We start from the raw sequence: 21,093 nt of genomic DNA, 5'->3' as shown, positions 1-21,093 counted from the left end.
GTTCATTCATAAGCAGATGAGGAACCTATGCATATTCTGAGCCAAGTTTGCTGATTTGTTACTTCTCTTAAAAAGCATGATGATAGCCAAGTTTGAACACGCCACAGCCCCCTGTTAGTTACCTATATGCGTTGGAAGTCTTCGTCTGCTTTATCGAGCTCTGAAACCTGCCTTCGTGTATTCCTTCGCCGCCCCTCTTAGAAAGGTTCTTTCGGCTTTCTCTCTTTGGCCTGGTATTGCTTGTTGACGAGTCTGGACTTGCCCCTGTTGCTGAACCGGAAGAAGCTTTCTTCTATAGCTTGACTTCGCTTGTCACATTTCTCGTTTTGTTCCAGTATGGATCCACGTGAGATGATAGCTTTCTCGGGTTTTTGAACAGTTGCCGGCTCATAACCAGCAGCCATCTGAATTTTTTTGCTGTCCGACTGCATTCGTAGACCATAAAAAGCCTCATTTCATCCCTGCCTTGCTGGTTCTAATTTCCGATGCATGTTGCTTTCCACTTATCTCAACTCGCGAGGCACAGCAGAGGATGGATCAGAGCCACAGTGCATACCATTAGCACGGGTCGGGTCCCACGTCTCAACAGCGAGATGCATTGCCAATCACGTAGGCATCATTGACCTCAGATCCCATTCTCGAGCTCTAGTATTGCATATTAGTTTGGACACCAACAACCTAATTCCTCAATGTTCTTCCCGCAGAAGTCACCATAGACATCACCTTCTTCCTTCACATTTAGCATCGCTCGTTGGCTAAGCAAAGATTCTTCGATGCATCAGTTCTATTACACCCAACCTGGCCCCCCACCCCTTCATCAACACACCATCTACATCACGTATGGAGAGAGTTCGAGTTTGGTTGTACTTAAGATTGACTTGGACATGTTTGCTATTATAGCTGCGGCTCACAACACTTCGATCAAGCCCTACTCTTACTAAAGTCCACTTTAGTTTTGAGTCACTGAAATCAGGGAGAGCTTCCCCAAAAAGTCAATGACCTCTTATCAACGCCATGGAAATTGTCCGTAGACTAAATACGAAGAAATGCAATGGGAACGCAATTAACTATCATACATTAAACCGGAACATGCAAAATCTTATGGCTTCGCTGCAAAGCATATTCTGTATTCAACAAACACAAAACTATGGTAAAATGTGTTTGCAAAAATACTAATGACAATGATAATGATGACAATTTTCTGAGTTAATGAGATAGAAAAAATAGGCCAACACAAACTTGTTCCAAATTATTAAGAAAACCAATTCTCCAACAAATCTGGGGCATGCAATTCGCAAGCAAGATTCAGCTCACAATCCATCACACATTGTGACCATCAGTCTCGTCGGCAAATTTTGGAACGGTACTGCACGATTTCCCACCCAGGGATCGAAGTATAGTATCTGACGCGAGGTTGGAGACTCTTGCAGTCTTGACAAGTAAAGAATGCAAATGGGCTGGAGTTACCTAGTAGAAAATCCAAACTACAAAAACCAAGCATAATGGAAGTTAAGTATAGCATTGGCTTTATAAGTACATGTGGCATTCCTAATCCCACAAATGAATGGACACCAAAATTGAAGGTCCAGGTAAACTCCCTCAGCAATTTCACCCTCAATAAGCCCTTCATTATAAAAAAAATAAAAACAAGAATTAATTTAAGATGCCAGAGGGAAACAAAATGAACATCATTACGGTAACAAAAAAAAGCATGGTTAGTCACAGCACTGATCCAATGAAAACTTGCTTTAACTTGCATATTTCTGTTTCTTGCAACTCTGCAAACAGAAGCACCATCAACGGCCCAGTAAACGCATGATATCGAACAATATCTGTTTGCAGTATTTCAGCAGTAAATTAACCATCTGTTGAATTCTACACTGCAGCAGCCCAAATGAGCTCAAAATATTGGACACGCGAACCATCTGCTGCATTGAACAACGAAAGAATAAAGAGTATTAATGAATGCCAAGCATGAATTGCTTCAAAAAAAAAAATAAAAGCAGCAAATGACAAAATGTTCAGCTGATAGCCAAGAGCAGACCTAACCATTTAATCCTCCTCCATAGGAACTTCTGGGAAATCCCATCTATCTTCTTCAATTGGTTTATTGATAATGGAAATAGAAGGTAAGGCATGTCAAGGAAACATAATAAAACAATTCAAAGAAAAATTACAATTAATTCTGGATTCAAATAGCAAAAAGAAATTTTGGATGCCAGCCAATATTCACACATGTCAAAGAAAAACGGATAAAATCTTCTAGAAATTTTACATAGTCAAAAGCAAGGAAAGTACAGCACATCATAAGACAAATTCTGTATATAGATAAATCAGATATTAAACAGCATGCAACAACTGTTTCATTGGCTGCCAGGTTGATCTCCTTCCCAATATTTTCCTATTTTTCATTCTCTCAAATGTTTTCAATTTCTTTTTTTTCTGTTTTTGGGGGGGGGGGGGGGGGGGTCATCAGAAATAACAAGTCAAAACCTGTTGCATCAGAACCAGTAAAATTACATTATCAATAAGGAATCATATTTATTTATTTAGGAAAAATAATCTTAACCAAAAACCAAAACGTAGAGACAACACTAAATAAATTCAATAAAGTAAATTCAGAAACTACATGGGAAACATCAATACAATCTACAGCAATCTGTTTAAACTTGAGTGCTGGTTAGATTTTGTTTTAAAATTTTCAGAAAAGGATATATATTGACATGACATCATCTTCCTTTTCGCCACGATTTCGGCTATTTTTAAGCTCTCTATGGATTTCGGGAGTAACCTATGCAGAGACAAAAATCATACCATCAGCTACTTACGGTATGCCCTACAAAAGCAATTCAAGACAATTAAACAATTGAAACCAAGTATTGCAATCATACCAAATGATGTTTCTGGTATTGAACTAGGCGAACAAAATTATCCTTGTCCTTCTTCTCCAGTTCATTCTTATACCTGTTAAAGATAAATTTTAAGCATAAATGAATCTACTGGTAGAAAGATTTATAAATATTAACAGGTTATACCAATACAGACCATGATTACTCTAAAACAGAAAGCTCAAGCAGCCATAAAATAATTTCTTTTCTATTAATACTACACTAACATAGGTACTATTTCATATTAAATCAGATCCCATTCTAAAATAATTTTGAAAGAGCAATTAAAACTAGGAGTTTAAATGTGAAGCAATGCATTAAAAAAAAGAATCTTTCTTTTATTATTGTTAGACAACGTGTCAACAAGATAAAAATTGACTTATACTATTAGCAGGCTAAAGCAATTAATACCAATTAGGATTGCCTAATAATGTGAAACAGGATAAGGATTTCATGATAATTTTAGCTTCCCTCAAAGACCTAAATCTGAGATCTTACATGTCCAATTTGGCCCTTTGGGTTAGAACTGAATCTATGCCAAGACCTAAAAGCTGCCAAAGAGAAAAGGATAGACACTTTTTTAAGTGAAAGGAGATGAATGGAATTAGTCTTCGCACATTGACTTGGTACAAGAAAGGACTAGCTTATGGAAGCATTTATGTAGTTTAAGCAGCAACACAAGCGAACAGAAGATCACGAATATGCCCTAACAGTCTGCAAAGGAACTCCTCTTGCATGGTTTTGGTTGATCGCATCTTTAATATTTTGTTTACTTCACCAATTAGGTATGCACTAAGCCGTACTGGCCATCTTGTCCCTCAAGATTATTAAAATTAACATTTCTTGGGACCAAAAAAGGACATGTAACTATCGTAGTAAGATTAATTAACTACAGTTATAACAGAAGATGCAAGGCATTAAATTTAATAACAAAAACCATCACCAAATAATTGACTATAAATTCAACAAAGCGAAACTACAATATGAAACCAATTCTACTGATACAGTTAACTCAATGCACAAGTTCATATTGATAACCTTTGGACAAATGCAAGAAGTGATTGGTGCCATATCACAGGCATGATTCTTTCATCCTCAAGGAACCTCAGAAAATGTGCAACAACAGCATCGAGCACTCGGTATGGCAAGGCATACTTCTTGTCTAAAAATAGCTTGATGAAATAACTGCAAAATCAAAAGTGAAAATGCAGTATGTCAAACTCTACGACAGATAATAGGGCAATTGTCATTATGTAGAATTGTATTACAATTTACAAGCAGCCAAAGGATGATACACAGCAAACTCAAAACTAAATATAGATGTCTCTTAAGGTCATCATATGTAATGTTTGTTGTGTGCTTCAATTTGACTACACTATAGATGTCATTACAGCTTTTTTATTCTTTTCTAGAGAGAATCACTTAGCTAGAGTTCTTGCCTTCTTGGCTTAAGGACTACAAACAGAAAGCTAAATAGTCTGCTTAATCATATACCGCTAGTTCTGAAGCGCATCTTCAAAGATGAATATAAATCAATAAAGGGAACCACTGGCCCTTGCAATGGCCCTTTGCAAATGATGAGCAAGCCTTTGTATTGGCATTGACCATCAACCATATATAACTGCCTCAGTTTAATTTCCAATAGCTTCCCCATTGGGGTGAATCAATTAATTAAACTTTGAAAAATTATGTTGATTAACATTCAGAAGAGAACCAAAGCAAAAAGATGTCATCACAGAAGCATAGACTGTCATGACCACAGATGGCAGTAGTTTGATATATTATTACAAAATAACAAGTCTCCATGCATTTAAAATCTCTTTCTACAAGATATCTTCAGTGCTCTTTATTCTATAATTACATCTCTTTTTTCTATAATCAAGATATTAAAGAGAAATGACAACTGATGCAGCCTACTCATCTAGCCTCACAATAGCATTCCACAAAATGGTATGTTCAGATGCCTTGATAAACTCTAGTTACCAATTTCATCCTGATAGAAATGGCTGATAATATATTGCTGAAATTTATTGTTTTCAGAGTTACAAATATCAATTTTCAACTTTTCATGTTTTATTAGCAGGCGTAAGTAACACTTTTTCACCTATAATTCAAGAGTTAAACAACCTTGAGACTGTCATATATTCATCATGTTTAGCAAAATGAAACATAAACTTGGAAATCATAATCTGATTACTGAGCCCCAATATGTTAAATTTATAACGATGGTAGCTAAACTTTCCTAAACGTAACCAGAATTGATCTGGAGGAGGGAAAAAATTAAGCCAGAATCAAGTTACCTAGTTGTGCCACAATACTCCATCTTTGCCAGATTCATCAAAGCTGCACTGTGGGTCCACATAGTTATAATAAGATATCTCAACCAGTATTTAGATTTTAGAAATTCTATCAACAAAGATTGCCTAGCATATTGCAAACTTAAAACGATGGGGGATAACACCTTATTCAAATAGGCACCTTACCTAGAATGAAGAGGAGGAATAGAAATTTTTTGAATTATGCTTCCAATTATAACTGCTTCTCGAAGAGTGCATGTCCCTGACTGCAAATTTAAAAACAAAATTCTTAGTTTATGAGAAAAACAGCACCGGATTTTTTTAAAGAAATTTGTCTTGCATTCTGAAGCTAGTGTCCTGCCAAGTTGCTAGGATTGGAACAATCATAGATTCTAAAAGAAACACATAAAAAAAGGCTAAAAACACTAGAAGGAAATGAAATAGAAAAGATGATAAAGAACAATGATTGAGATAATGCCATAAAGTAAAAGAACAGTGAAACCTAAGATTGCATACCTGGCATAATGGCAATAGAATTCCCTTGAAAAAGGCAGCTGGCTTATAGAGGGCCTTTTTCAGCGACTGATATAGAGCAAAATGAAGTCTTTTGTTCTTTTTGATGTCCTCCCTTACACGTGGGAGTAGAACAAGATTGTAGAAACGCTGGACTTTCTTCAAAGTCAAGTTTGAAGCAAATATTCTTGTTGCTTGATACATTGCATTTGGGGACCAATTTTCTGGCTCTGTTAGATATAATATATCCTCCCAAAGTTCTAGCGCTGGAATGTGTTTGAATGCCTTAGGAATTTTCCCACTTGTATACCTGCTTAATAGCTTGCCAACCCTGCAATACATGGAATATCATAAACCCATATGAGTATCATGACATATGATATAAGAACTGATAATAAAAACAAAGGCAGCCAACATACCCCCTATATAGGTCTATGATACCACTGTCCAAATTAGGGAGCGGCCGTGCTTCTGTGACCGAAAAGAAGGCAATAAAAACAAGTTTAACCACTTAAGATATCGAGAATAATAAAAAACAAAACACATTATGGCCTTTAATCCATCAAAAGGTATACAGCAATTCAAGTGACTGACGATGCAAGAATACTATGATCAACTCAAATAAATGATGTTTTCCACCTAATTGTTACCATTGTTGTTTCAATGGTAAAAGTGATTTAACCAAGTTAATAACAAGCACAAGAAAAAATAAAAAGGAGGATGATAACAAGATTGTTAAAAATCTTACAAGCATTTACAGGATAATTTCACAGGTTTTAGGGGCCTATGATAGAACCGTGGTTATTGCTTTAGCAGACATTACAAATTGTTGGTCAGAAATAGCAGGTCACAGTTTCCAATGTGCTTCTTGCAACTTTCTGGTTTCGAACCAACATAATGCAAAATTGAATATTATAGTAATTTGAAGTCTTTAGAAGAATAGATGGCATGAATAAGGAATAGCTAAAGTCTTTATAAACAACAAAAGATGGTTTTGTTGTGTCCTCCTAAGCTGCATAGAAGAATAAATGGCATGAACAAGGAATAGCTATCAGAGTAAGCAAGCCCTTACAGGAAGTTTTGCACCAGCAACAATTTAAAAATGGTTCTTCTAGATGAAAATTTTAAATAACAATTTCTCAAAGTTCCTACAAAGAAACCAAAAGTTCCTAAGAAGTAATTCCCATAAGTTACACAGGAGGCAGACAGTGCCACTTTTAAAAGAAATTCCAGAATAATTTCTTTTACAAGCCACGCTTGCCATGGGAAAGAAGAAGTAAAGTAAAATTGGCACACAAGTTTCCAGTTTTTTCAAACGGCACACCAAGTTTTGGTTTTGACAAGATTCATTAATTCAAAACATCACAGCTTTAAAAGAATATCCCAAAATTGGAAGAGTGAACAGACCAGTGACCGCAGAATCCTTTTCTTTGATCTTTTGAATGATGAGATCTGCCAGGGTTGGCTGGGAACCAGCACTACCGGGCATGAATGCCGCCAAAACCTTCTCATCCTCCTCATCAATTTCAACCTAGAAAGAGGGGAAAAACCTCAGCTTTATCCAAATCTTGTGCTAATAACGGGAGAAAAGAGGGAGAAATCCAACTCACCTCGCCGACATCATACTGACTCTGGGTCTCAGAGAACCCATCAAAGCCATCAACGTCTTCCGAGTCGCTGTCGAATGCGGGGGAGGGGCCGACTGAGACAGCGGAGAAGGGAGTGGGGTTCCGCTCCTCGTCTTCTTGAAGGATTTCCTTCTGCTGTTGGAGGGCTTCTTTCAGGATCTTGGAGCTAAGATCCGAAGAGATCAACTTCAGAAGAAGAAGAAGGGAGATGTTAGAGAGAAACATATCGACAAAGAGGAGGAAAGAGAGGATGCAGGGGATTGCGAACCTTGTCTTGGCACTGGTGTTGGTGTTCTTTTGAAGGGCGAGCGCGCTTCTTCGAGACAACGGAGTCGTCAGCATCGAGAGCCTCCCGGTGCTTTAGGGTTTGCCGCTGTTCCTTTCTCTTCTTGCCCGCCATTCCGACTTTCACAGATGGAAAGAAGAGAGGTCATTAAACCCTCGATAAACAAAACCCTATATGGTACTCTTGTATAATATTTTATCAAAAAAATGTTAGAAGATATCCTGATTTCTCAAAAAAATGTTAGAGAATCTCCACCCTCCAAGAAGTCCATCTCCAATCCCCCGATCTTTCTTCCTGATGGCCCAGCTGGAACTGGGTTACTGGAGCAATGTGAGGGAAGGAAAACCAAGACCAAAACCAAAAAAGAGAAGGGATGAAAGATCCCTCCTCTCTTTCTCTGTCTCCCGTCTCCACCCAAAACAAAACCACTGTCCCCACTCCCCACTCTCCCACTGTTCCGAGCTCTCTCGCTGCCCCACCACCTCTCTCTCTCTCTTTCTCTCTCCGGGCTTGGGCAAAATCTACCGGGATCGAGCTCGAAGAGGAGGAGGAGGAGGAGAAAACTCTTACCGGTGACTGTGAGTCGGTGACCGGAGCCGCGGAGGTTGCCGTCCGGGGGAGAAGGACGCGAAGAGCCGCCGGCCGGTCGTTGAAGAGGCGACGACACCGAGAGGAGGCGGCTATCAGGCTCTCAGCGAGGGAAAAGGGGGGGCGGGGGCGGCGGCGGCTCTCAGCGAGGGAGGGGGGGCGGCGGCGGCTCTCAGCGAGGGAGGGGGGGTGCGGCGGCGGCTCTCAGCGAGGGAGGGCGGCGGCGGCTCTCAGCGAGGGAGGGGGCGCGAGGGAGTGGGGGGGGGGGGGGGGCGGCGGCGGCTCTCAGCGAGGGAGGGGAGGGGAAGGGAAGGGAAGGGAAGGGAAACGCCCAAAAGGTTAGGGTTTTTGTTAAAAAAATTTAATATATTATAATTTATAACAGGATTTATAGCCGGGCCGGGCCGAGCCGGGCCACTTTTAACGTTTCCAGGCCCGGCCCGATTTTTTTAGTCGGGCCGCTTTTCCTGCCCAGGCCCGACCAATGGGCCCTTTTTCAATGCCCAAGCCCGAAAAATTTCGAGCCGGGCCGGACGGGCTGGGCGGGCCAGAAGGCCCGTGAATTTAGAAATAACAAGTCAAAACCTGCTGCATCAGAACCGGTAAAATTACATTATCAATAAGGAATCATATTTATTTAGTTAGGAAAAATAATCTTTAACCAGGAACCAAAACATAGAGACAAAAATAAATAAATTCAATAAGGTAGATTCAGAAACTACATGGGAAACATCAAACAATCTACAGCAATCTGTTTAAACTTGAGTGCTGGTGAGATTTTGTTTTAAAAATTTCATAAAAGGATATATATTGACATGATATCGTCCTCCTTTTCACCACGATTTCGGCTATTTTTAAGCTCTCTATGGATTTCGGGAGTAACCTATGCAGAGATAAAAATCATACCATCAGCTACTTACAGTATGCCCTACAAAAGCAATTCAAGACAATTAAACAATCGAAACCAAGTATTGGCATCATACCAAATGATGTTTCTGGTATTGAACTAGACGAACAAAATTATCCTTGTCCTTCTTCTCCAGTTCATTCTTATACCTGTAAAAGATAAATTTTAAGCATAAATGAATATACTAGTAAAAAGATTTATAAATATTAACAGGTTATACCAATACAGACCATAATCACTCTAAAACAGAAAGCTCAAGCAGCCATAAAATAATTTCTTTTCTATTAATACTACACTAACAAGGGTACTATTTCACATTAAATCAGATCTCATCCTAAAATAATTTTGAAAGAGCAAATAACACTAGGAGTTTAAATGTGAAAGCAATGCATTAAAAAAAAAAAGAATCTTTCTTTTATTATTGTTAGACAATGTGTCAACAAGATAAAAATTGACTTATACTATTAGCAGGCTAATGCAATTAATACCAATTAGGATTGCCTAATAGTGTGAAACAGGATAAGGATTTCATGATAAGTTTAGCTTCCCTCAAAGACCTAAATCTGAGATCTTACATGTCCAATTTGGCCCTTTGGGTTAGAACTGAATCTATGCCAAGACCTAAAAGTTGCCAAAGAGAAAAGGATAGACACTTTTTTAAGTGAAAGGAGATGAATGGAATTAGACTTGGCATATTGACTTGGTACAAGAAAGGACTAGCTTATGGAATCATTTGTGCTGTTTAAGCAGCAACACAAGCGAACAGAAGACCACGAATATGCCCTAACAGTCTGCAAAGGAACTCCTCTTGCATGATTTTGGTTGGTCACATCTTTAATATTTTGTTTACTTCACCAATTAGGTATGCACTAGGCCGTACTGGCCATCTTGTCCCTTAAGATTATTAAAATTAACATTTCTTGGGACCAAAAAAGGACATGTAACTATTGTAGTAAGATTAATTAACTACAGTTATAACAGAAGATGCAAGGCATTAAATTTAATAACAAAAACCATCACCAAATAATTGACTATAAATTCAAGAAAGGGAAACTACAATATGAAACCAATTCTACTGATACAGTTAACTCAATGCACAAGTTCATATTGATAACCTTTGGACAAATGCAAGAAGTGATTGGTGCCATATCACAGGCATGATTCTTTCATCCTTAAGGAACCTCAGAAAATGTGCAACAACAGCATCGAGCACTGGGTATGGCAAGGCATACTTCTTGTCTAAAAATAGCTTGATGAAATAACTGCAAAATCAAAAGTGAAAATGCAGTATGTCAAACTCTTAGACAGATAATAGGGCAATTGTCATTATGTAGAATTGTATTATTCAGGGCCTCCACCACAAGCCGGGTCTTTGAACTAAAATCCCTGGAGAGAAAGAGAAAGACGGAGAGAGATGAAAGAGGAAAAGAGAGAGAAGAGAGAGAAACTCTCTTCTTCTAATAGGGGAGAGATCTCTCTCTTCTTCCCGACCGCGGCCAAGGTGGCCCGGACCCAGCGCCGGCGGCCCAGGGCGAACCCTCCGCCGCAACATCGCCGGCGACGGTGGTCAGCCGACATAGAAAATAGGAGAGGAAGATCAAGGCCAATCCACATCAATCTCAGCCTAGATCATGGCCCATTTCTCTTGCCGACGGCCACATGATCTCAGAGGTCCTCAGAGGCGGCAAAGCTCGGCCTATTCCGGCGGCCGGCAACGGTGAACACGGAAGAAAAGGGTTGAAACAGAGAACCCCTGTTTTGGATGAAATCCAGGCGATTCGCCGGTGCAAATCAAGGAGAACGGTGGCTAGAAAAGAGAAGAAGACGTAGAACACTTACCTCGGTCCGGCGACGTACCCTGGCGGCTTTTCCTGCAGAAGAGGCTCGGAGAAGGAGCTTGGGATCGTCGGCTATTTCTCGAGTTATCGGGATGGTCCTCCACGGAGGAGGAGGAGGGGAACTTTAAATAATAGGATTCTAGGGTTTTGGATGAAGTTGGCTCGCCCTAGGACTCCGAAATCCGGAGATACTGAGGAAGGGAGTCTTCTCCTCCTCCTCCCGCGTGCAACAGGGCCGCTTAAGCGCCAACGGGCCCGGCCTCTTCAGATCGGCCCATTAGCCCAAAGAAACTGGGCTATCGCACATCGAATGGAAGAAAATAGGTGCCTCTTCAGTATTTGTGGAGTCAATGAAGTAGATGTAAGTGTTGAAATCACCACTTATCCTAAAAGCTTAAGCTGATAGGATGAGATAAATTTATTTATATATTTATATTTTCTTACACTCCCTCTCATATGTGGGCCGGACTTTTCTTTTTTACTGGGCGAGCCCAACATGTGAAATTTTTTTTTAATAATGGGGTTAAAGAGTGCGGAGACTGGGTTCGAACTCAGGATTTCTGCTCTGATACCATGTTGAAATCACCACAAATCCTAAAAGCTTAAGCTGATATGATGAGATAGATTTATTTATATATTCTTACACTCCCCCTCATATATGGGCCGGACTTTTCTTTTTTAATGGGCGAGCCCAACATGTGAATTTTTTTTTTAATAATGAGGTTAAAGAGTGTGGAGACGACAAGATTCGAACTCAGGACCTCTGCTCTGATACCATGTTGAAATCACCACTTATCCTAAAAACTTAAGCTAATAGGATGAGATAGATTTATTTATATATTTATATTTTCTTACCGCAAGCATCTTCCAACCCACGCGCATTTTTGGGAGACGAACAAGGTTATTGATTGGGTTGCATTCTTTGCTGCGCACCATTCAGGTAGTTTTCTCTGAAAAAGTATTGAGGTCGATCTGCATCATATACTCATTTCAGATTGTTCAAGGGTGTACTCATGCTCATCTAGTATGAGAGGCCGGTCTATAAAAAAAAAAAAAAAAGAAGAAGAAGTGGATGTAAGCAGGCAGGCACGTCATTTACTATCTTTTTTGAATGCTTGCAGATCATTCAATGCACATTGTTATATGTTAACATGGTATCCCTTTTTCGTGAATCAGCACAGAAGGCCATGCTGAAGAGAAACTTTGGTACTTGGGCTGCAAGGATCGTTTGGGTCCATTCAGCTGGCCCGGCAATGCAGTGCAGCTGTGGCATTTCAGCCGCACAAGATCCGGATTGATGGCTGGTAATGGTGCAGTTAGAAGAAATACTACATTATCTGTTGATTGCTTTAAGAAAAAAAATATTTGCAAGGTTGTTGTGAAAGTTACGTCATGTTGCTTCTTACTTGGTAGGGATTATTGTATAAAATAAATTGTCATTCCATGTGGAGTGTGAAACTCGCAAACTATTTAGCTTAGATTTTAGAAATGAGCATTACTCAGGCTATTTAATTCAGAAATCCTCTAAGACATAACCAGACAAAAAATACCCATTTTCAATTCGATACCGAATTTAGTGTCAATTAGGCTAGAACTGAAAGCAGAAAACTTGCGTTCTAATCTTCATATCAGCAAAAGAAAAGAAGATAGGTGTGCTTTAAAGAGAATGCTGCATAAAATTTGTTGTGGAAGATTTAGATCCGATCCTTGTTTTGTATTGACATATGGGTACAAAAAGCAGAGCAGTGCCTTGGAGAAACGCATGTGTTTCTTTTATGACCATGCTCGTATTTATGGCTGTTTGTATTACTATACTGGAATGAAGTGGTTGTTTACCTAATGTTGCTTGTAGCTAAGTTGATGTCTATCATTGTTAATTGATTTCTCATAGAGCACCCAAAAGTTATTTTAGCGCGTGCACACACATATTATATATATATGTATGTATGTATGTATGTATATGTATATATATATATATATATATATATATATATATATATATATATATAGATATATATATGTGTATGTGTGTATGTATGTATGTATATATATATATGTATGTATGTATGTATGTATGTATGTATATGTATATAGATATATATGTGTATGTATATGTATGTATGTATACATATATGCATCTATCTATGTATGTAGATTATATACCTATTAAACAGATAGGAGAGAGAAAATTCGACCCCATTTTGAGAAAAAAGATCTATTTTTATCTTTCTAAAGTATGGAAACTCAAAACATACTCAACAGACGATTTTAGTAAAGAAAACCAAGAAATTAACAAATCGTTTTTCGAGAACCCTTAAAGATCTAATCTTTCTAGCAAAACATTTTAGCAATTCAATAAAGGAAACAAAGACCCGAGGATAGTTTTGCAGATGAATGTGCTATCGTAAGGCTTATCGAGCTTCATGGCCGACAGCGCTGCTACCATTTCCATGAAATTCTTTGCCAAGATCCGCACCAAGGGCATTTTAACATTCTTCAATCAATTGTGAGTGGTGAAGATTTTGGTTCGCATCTACCATAATTCTCATCTCCCACTCTGCTTTCTTTGTTCGTCGAGAGGAAATGGACTTGGAGAGCATCATTAGGTGACCATCCCCTCAGATTTATTGGACTGCATGAAGAGGATAGCAATGTATTAATAGTAAGAGCATGATTGAATATTCCAATATCCTAAAGGAATCAGTTTATTGGCCTATCTAGCCCATATCTTTTAAGAGCTCATCAAAATCCCAGCCTATGAACTTGTTGACCTGCATGAAGAACAAAAGATTCGTCGTCCAACAAAATTCAAATTGGACGGTATTAAGTTCACATGGGCCATATTTAACTGGCCTATTTAATCCATCAATCCAGCAAAAAATTTAATCCTATCCTATGGGATTATCGAAACAGATCCATGAAAAGCACCCATAAGCCCTACCAAAAAGAAAAGCATCCACAAGAATATAATCGAGGACCTATTTTACATTGTTTTTATTTCCCATTTACTATTTTTTAAAAAGAAATTATAAAAGTCAAGGTAAAAATATATTTAATACTATATATGTATTTATTTTATTTTTGAAAAAAGAGTTTTATTATTTCTAAAAAATGAAACTAAGAAAATTTTTTCTTTTAATATTTTTAAAAATAATAAACCTATATTTTCACTATCACTATCAACATTGCCTTCACTACTTTCGTCGTCGTCTCCGCTATCACCATTATTACCACAGTCACTATACTATCATATTATAATTATTGCCTCTAGTACATACCTAGTGCCTCCATCGCTATCGATATGATCATTGTTGCCTCTATCATATTATTGGCACCATTTCTACTACCATCATCGCTGCCATTGTCATCACCATTACCATTGCCTCAGTCATATCACTATTGCCATAGTCACCACCTTTACCATACTGCCACCTCTACTATCTCCGCTATTACTACTGCTGCCTCCACCATTATCACCATATTTATTTTTAAAAATAATTAATTAGACCAAATATATCTATATTTTTAAAATTAAAAAAAATAAAAATCAATCTTTCTGCTTATAAAAATAGAGGAAAATAAAAATGATGCCAAATGACATCCGAGGGTCATGAGTTATTGTTTTGAAGTCATAGACTATATTATATATCAATGTATTTGAGGAAAATGTGATGTAGCGCATGGTGCGGCCAACAGATACTATTACCGACTGAACCATCCCAAGTTTTATAGGAGCCAATGGATTCACAAGCAAAAAACTTTAATAAGTAAATATTTGATTTTATTTTCAATTCGCGAGCAACCATACAAGCAAACAGGATTTAGAGACTTCTTGCCGGACTTCTTATAAATTTTTTTATTAGAAACAATATAGAATTTTAGTTAGATTTTTATATTTATAGCAGAATAATTCTAACATATTTTCTTATTATCGAATCCTATTTCGAGTATAATTTTGTACTAGATTTAATATTTGACATATTAATAAAACTATTTGTAAAGAACTTTTACCAAATAAAAAGTCTTCAATACAGTTTGCTTCAACTCGTGTGCTTATCTTCGAAACTTAATCCTGTCGATCAATTTCTCCTCACCCTTCTCGCTGCATCAAAATAAAAATCCATGATCCTCGTTAAAAACAGAGTTAAATGGTTAATTATTTCTATAATAAAGTCGTGAAAAATATATATGGCTCGATCACAATTACATGTGTCAATGGAAATACGAGAAAACTTGTCTGTTGTTCCATCTTCAAGAGCTTAGGTTGCTGCACTAATCCCATAAATGTTGGGCAATGTTTTTCGTAAAGTTTCAAATTTGCTTTTTCTATGAAAGCAACTATGAGAATTGGATAGTAACACCACCATTAGAACTTTGTCGGCAAAGGAGGGAATAAGGGAGGGAGCAAAAGAAAAGGCATGGGGGCGTTTCATCTTTTTAGATACCTTACTAGAAGTGTTACTACTTGATAGTCTTTTCTCCCACATCAAAAGATTCGATTTTTACCAAAGTAGAACATTATTTTTCTAGCTTCCCACATTTAGCTGCTTGCTTAAGCAATATATATATATCCTTTTAATAATTTAATGCCTCAAACCTTGTGCAAAGCTATCTCGAGGCATAAAATATTTGTCCAGCCCTAGGTCGATATCTAACACAATTTGAGAACCTATAGAGTCCCGATTAGCCTTGACATGTCAACCAATACAATTACACGCAACTGCTCTAAGACATTACTGTGCTGCTACCTCAACTAGATTAATAGCATTATGCTTTATATGATCTCCAATTTTTTTTTTTTTTACTAAAATAGATGTATTTACATTACGGATACGAATACAATAAAAGATAACAGGTTCTGGAGTGCACTTGTAAAAAGTATTTTCAAAATAGTAGGCTATCCAATCTGATGATCCAACCAATTTTTTTTTTAGAGAAGAAACAGTGTAAGTAGGAAGAAAAGAGTTAAATCATCACTTGCAATATATTGCAATATAGGTGGCACACAAACTTGAGAAACTGATGGTATACCTTTGATGGGGAGGCACACGTCATTTCTCCAACATCCGGACCAAGTTTTCCAGGTCGAGGAGGGCTTTCACGTGAGGTGAGGAAAGGAGGAAGTACTTGCTCACCCTTTTTTTTTAATTTGTTACAAACCAGTGTCACCTACCCACTAACCCCAGTTTCCAAGTCATTAGGTACAAGTTGGGTTCCACGCACGTCAGGGTGCACTTATCTCTTCCATGCACGAAAAGTTTTGAGATTCGTGTCGTAAGGTGACGGTTCCCAATATCCCGCAGCAATCTCAAAGTCCGGACCGACCCAACGGGCACCCGGACAACCCCCCAAATCCGCGAGCGGTCGTCGCGAGTCCAAAAGAAATTAGAGATCTCTGGCCGCCAGCGTAGAGTCCATGCCATACCCCCAAAATTCCCAACTTCTTTCCCAGTGAAGTTCCCATTTTTGGCCTCAAATCAGACCAAAACCTCGCAAATATCGCGTAGAAAACTCGCTCATCATTTAATGATCGGATAACTGATTGCTGTCTCTCCAACCCCTCTCCTCTTTCCTCAAAAATCCGAGGAAAATCCGCCCAAAAAAGGGCCATTTTTTTGTGTTAAAAATCGGATTTTTGCGATCTGGGCGGTGTCCACTTTTGCTGCGATTGCTTCGAGTCGGGGAGAGCTTATACGGGGTAGATTGGATTGGAAGGATGTTGAGGAGTTGCCTGCAGTCGGCGCTGAAGCTGGTGAATTCGGTGATTGGGATGGCGGGGATGGGAATGATTCTTTACTCCCTCTGGATGATGCGGGTTTGGTCCAAGCAAATTGATGGCTCCGGTGCCAGTTCCGCTCCTCCATGGTTTGTGTGACCTCGCCTCCCTTCCTTTGTTTCTTATTTGCCGAAAAATTTCATCTTTTAATTCCTTCAAGCAATCCGAGTTTTTTTTTTTTTTTTGCCCTTTATGATTGTAAGGGGCTATTTTGGCGTTAATTTTTCTGTGTATTTATCATTTTTTAGTTGATTATACTTCATGGGATGCTTGTTTGGGCTGGATATGGTATGTAGAGTTGGATGGGGGAGATGAATCCTTTTTGCTTTGGAGTAATTATTGTTTCATTTATTTTCCTATTTAATTACTTGGAAGTCTGGGTAGTTTATCCTTGCTGTGATCTTTGATTTCCTCCGGTTTGGAGTTGTAATTTATCCTTGGTTTAACCTAATTAGAAGAGAGGAAGTGCTGTTTTTTAGTAACCTTATTGACGTTTTCTTGACTAGACTTGGTTTAATAATGATGCTACTTTTGTGATATTAGTAGTCGAGTTCAACCGTCTTATATCATTGTATTTCAGTGATGTTCTAAAACTTGAGATCATATCATATCTCCTTTCGCATGACAACTGTTCATGAAAGCACGATGGCATTCTGTTGATTAGTTTTGATTTGCTTTTAATGGATATTCAATAGCATATATAGCTTCTTTTCGAATTTTAATATATGTAAATCATCAGATTCTTATTAGGTGTTTTGATAACACTAGTACTGCATTTCTGAATACATCGGTTTCCTTTGCTGTATGTGAGGATGATGTCTGGATGTTATCTTTTGTTTGAAGTGCAGACATGTTCATCCTGGTTCATCAAATTTTATGCCTGAAAAGGTGGTGTTTCTCAGCGTTTTTCTTTTCAAACAATAAATAAAAACAATATTCTTATAAAACTCTACATCCTTCAGATCACTAACATGAAAATTTTAGAGAATGATTTGTTTATGATTAGAAAATATATTAGTCCTTTTATATTTGATGATGAGATAAATTCTGTTCCGATGCAATTGTTTTTATTAGTTAATTTTGACTTGCAGGTTCATTTACACATTTCTTGGCCTAGGAATCTTCTTATGCTTGATAACTTGCTCGGGTCATATTGCTGCTGAAACTGCCAGTGGCCATTGCCTTTCATGTGTATCCTTTGCAAGAGTTTAATTTAGTCTTTTTTGTTCTTTCTTTCCTGTTATTATGGTAGGTTCTTTTTGTCTTCTTGAAATCGGTTCATTGCTGGCATCATTGTCATTTCATCCTCCACTTCATTCGAGCTGTTAATTCAATACATTTGAAATTCTTAAATTAGACCTCCTGATAGTTGTCCCTCACTGCTCCTGCATTTACAGCTGGTCTTGGATTTCTCACAGGGCTACTACCACTAGTGTTAAGGTCAACATCCTTATCCTAAACATCACACCAATAATCCATACAAAGGCTCAATATGGAATTCGGTAATTTAATCCATGCACATGCCTGATTGGAGCATACCAGCTCCATATGCAAGGATACTCCTCAATTCCCCAGTCTCCAATTGCTAAGGTAATTGAAAAAAAAATTAGTGGAAAGAGTCTGAATTTATTAAAATTTCATACAGTTAATCCATGCCAATTGATGGGAAGGCGCAAACTACACAAGAAGGGTGACTAATCAAAGATGTTCTGTGGCTTTTACTTTTGACTATTAAAGTCAATAACATAGGTATAACTCTTATCTACTTCGGCTGCATGCACACTTTTTCCTGTTAATATATTCCCATCTTCCAGAGTTTTAGGAAGGCCCTTGCGACTGCTTTATAGCCTTTTCCCACTTTTTATCTGAAAAATCTCATTCTGGATTTCCTCTTCCATCATGAAGATGTTTGAACAAGTAACATTGTTAACATATTTGGAGACCTTTCAACTTTGTCTCTAATCTTCTTTCCACTTTGAAACCTATTCCCATGTGCTATGCATTTATGTAGCATAATATTGGTCCTTCTCAGATATAGTAGAGGCTTTTGATATTTTTATTACACTGTTGCTGGCACCAAAAATTTTCGTGGTCTTTCCCCATTTATGAAGCAGTAGTTTATTTTTCATCCTGTCCTTACCAGATGAGATCTCCTTTAATTGTCCCCACATTTATACCTAGTTCTATTGCTTGCTTTTTAATGGAAGTCCTATTGAATTATTTCCATTCTCTACATACGTAAAAGGCATACTGAATTATGATAACTGTAACTGGGAAGGATTGAAAAGGTGGAATCAGAATGAGTAATTGATAGGAAAAATAGTTCCCATCCCACAGCACAGCTGGTTTCCGTGTAGAAACAGAGAAGGAAATCTCTTAATGCACTTAATTTGAGGCCAGGTAAGCTTTCAATAAAGCACTTCATCAATGTTGTTAGGAAACAGAATTTCATCATGTCCGCATCTACCCCTATGAACATACCCTATACAATTTCCTGTCCCCTGGATACAGGTGACAGCTACTAGTATAACATGCGCTGCTCTCACATAACATGTGCATAATGCCTAGCATATGGAACATGAGCATAATTCCAAGCCAAGCAGAAATACGATCCTCTTATCTCCCCAATTTCTTGAACCTAGAAATAGCATTATTTCAGTTTACTTGGAACCATATGTTGTGAAAATTTCATTGTAATTGTTGTTTTCATTTCCTCAAGTACGATTTTATTTTAACAGAAGAGCTGTTTTTTGATTACCTTATATGGGTCTATAGTACATGGTGTTTGTGTTTTTGCTTGTTATGCTGGAGGTGGCAATTACTGCGGATATATTTCTTAACAGAAACTGGGAAGAGGTATGAATCTCCTTGACTGTTTTACTTTTAGCATTCTTTCCCCTTTAAGTATGTCCTATGCTCTTTTTTTTTTTTGTTCTTGTTTCGATCTGCTTTGATCCTGCATCAGGACTTCCCAGCGGATCCAACAGGGAAATTTGGTGAGCTTAAGGATTTTGTGAGATCAAATTTTGAGATGTGCAAATGGATAGGATTGTTGGTTGTAGCTGCTCAGGCAAGTATTTCATTTAGATAGATGCATCTCCACATGACAAACCTAATTATATTACAGCATATAAATGCCACTGTATGAAGACTTGCATAGCTGAAGCATCAGTAGCTCGTTGCTACTTCTCTTTTTCTGAAGATGATAGTAATTATTATCCTGCTTTGTCTACCTATTCTTTTTTTTTTAAAAAAAAAATAATCCTGAAATGAAAATGGAATGCCATCTATAAGACGTAATGACTGGCCATTCCAAATCATCACCACCTACTTATGTGAAGTTCGTAGCTTTTAATATCTTTTCGTACAAAGTTGGTCTAAACTGGAAGTGCTTGCGTTAATTTCGCTAACATGAAAGTATTTTGGCTTCAATTTCTAGGCATTGTCCATATTCCTGGCCATAGTGCTTAGGGCTCTTGGGCCAGATCATGGAAGTTACTACGATAGCGATGATGATACTGTACCTGCAAGGTTACCTCTACTGAGAAACCAGGCTCACCGCACTCCATACACTGCCGAACCTAATTTATCAACGAAGAATGATTCTTGGAATGTTAGAATCCACGAGAGGGTAAATTTGCTTGAAATATGTAGTTGCCTGCCCAATTAATTTCTTGAACTTATCTGCATCTCTTATTTGATTTTCCCCCCTTCATTTGTCATGCAGTTTAACAGGTAACCAGAGTGCCTCCTTTTCGGAAACTATAATTTTATTATATTTACTGGTAACCTTCATTCATATTCAGAGAGGGTCTGGTGCTGTTGTATTGTACGTGTATAACATGTAGGTGAAAAATAATAATGTAAATGGCATTAGAATTGCCGCAGTATGTACAAATGTTTATTCCCAACATATATTCTTACACAGTACTAGTTGTATGAATCTTTATTACAGTTATACACCAAGATCAGGGCATCATGCCTTGTTTTACAATTGGTACAGCAATTTGCAGAAGCTATCAATTAGTTAAAACATTTTTGGTAATGCTGTGGAGGCATGACAACAGCCTTTGCAGCAAGCTTGCAGACAGGCTTTCATAAACCATGCCCTTTGATTTCCACAATGCATGCATCCCTTTTTGTGGCTTGCAGCAATCATGTGCAGGGGCCGGTGGAAATGCTCAGCAACCAGTTCATGGCGCCGATTTCGTGGAACTTTATATTAAATGATATTTTTGTGTTGATCTTGTTTTCAAAGTAATCTGTCTTTGTGAATCCTACTGACATCTTGGCTGTTCACATTTGTGTTACATACACTGATTTCGCTAACCAGCACCTGTTGAATAATACTTGACCAGGTACAACATATGGT

At 38.0% G+C, this 21,093-nt stretch overlaps 2 protein-coding genes across 7 annotated transcripts; one reads left to right on the top strand and one right to left on the bottom strand.

Moving 5' to 3' along the window:
• Nucleotides 1-1,500: 1,500 nt before the first annotated feature.
• Nucleotides 1,501-8,611, bottom strand: LOC103700545 (bystin). 5 transcript variants are annotated; one of them, XR_016398693.1, is made up of 14 exons: nt 8,183-8,611; nt 7,595-7,731; nt 7,309-7,512; nt 7,106-7,229; nt 6,118-6,169; nt 5,702-6,029; nt 5,372-5,451; nt 5,189-5,236; nt 3,927-4,073; nt 2,892-2,964; nt 2,716-2,791; nt 2,050-2,129; nt 1,748-1,925; nt 1,501-1,624 (listed from the first exon to the last, which is right to left on the bottom strand). XR_016398693.1 is itself a non-coding variant. In XM_089927809.1 (13 exons), exons 2-12 carry the CDS (start codon nt 7,724-7,726, stop codon nt 2,053-2,055), a joined length of 1,341 nt encoding a protein of 446 aa, XP_089783935.1. In that variant the 5' UTR covers nt 7,727-7,731; nt 8,183-8,611; the 3' UTR covers nt 1,501-1,928; nt 2,045-2,052. The 5 variants fall into 5 exon arrangements, 4 of the variants coding, with proteins under 4 accessions (XP_089783935.1, XP_089783934.1, XP_089783932.1 ...); XM_089927809.1 differs by having other exon boundaries at nt 1,501-1,928; nt 2,045-2,129; XM_089927808.1 differs by having other exon boundaries at nt 1,501-1,925; nt 2,045-2,129.
• Nucleotides 8,612-16,314: 7,703 nt separating this feature from the next.
• LOC103716194 (tetraspanin-19-like) lies at nt 16,315-20,715 on the top strand. 2 transcript variants are annotated; one of them, XM_008804106.6, is made up of 6 exons: nt 16,315-16,810; nt 17,813-17,912; nt 19,497-19,577; nt 19,687-19,791; nt 20,161-20,352; nt 20,449-20,715. In XM_008804106.6, the coding sequence occupies exons 1-6, from the start codon at nt 16,662-16,664 to the stop codon at nt 20,458-20,460; spliced, it is 639 nt and encodes a 212-aa protein (XP_008802328.2). In that variant the 5' UTR covers nt 16,315-16,661; the 3' UTR covers nt 20,461-20,715. The 2 variants fall into 2 exon arrangements, with proteins under 2 accessions (XP_008802328.2, XP_089783872.1); XM_089927746.1 differs by lacking the exon at nt 20,449-20,715 and having other exon boundaries at nt 16,327-16,810; nt 20,161-20,432.
• The last annotated feature ends 378 nt before the right edge of the window (nt 20,716-21,093 follow it).

The sequence above is a fragment of the Phoenix dactylifera genome, chromosome 16 (genome assembly GCF_051530095.1).
Source record: "Phoenix dactylifera cultivar Ajwa chromosome 16, Ajwa_hap1_PhDact_Kaust_v1.1, whole genome shotgun sequence".
NCBI lineage: Eukaryota > Viridiplantae > Streptophyta > Magnoliopsida > Arecales > Arecaceae > Phoenix > Phoenix dactylifera.
This window is presented reverse-complemented; position numbering and strand designations above follow the sequence as displayed.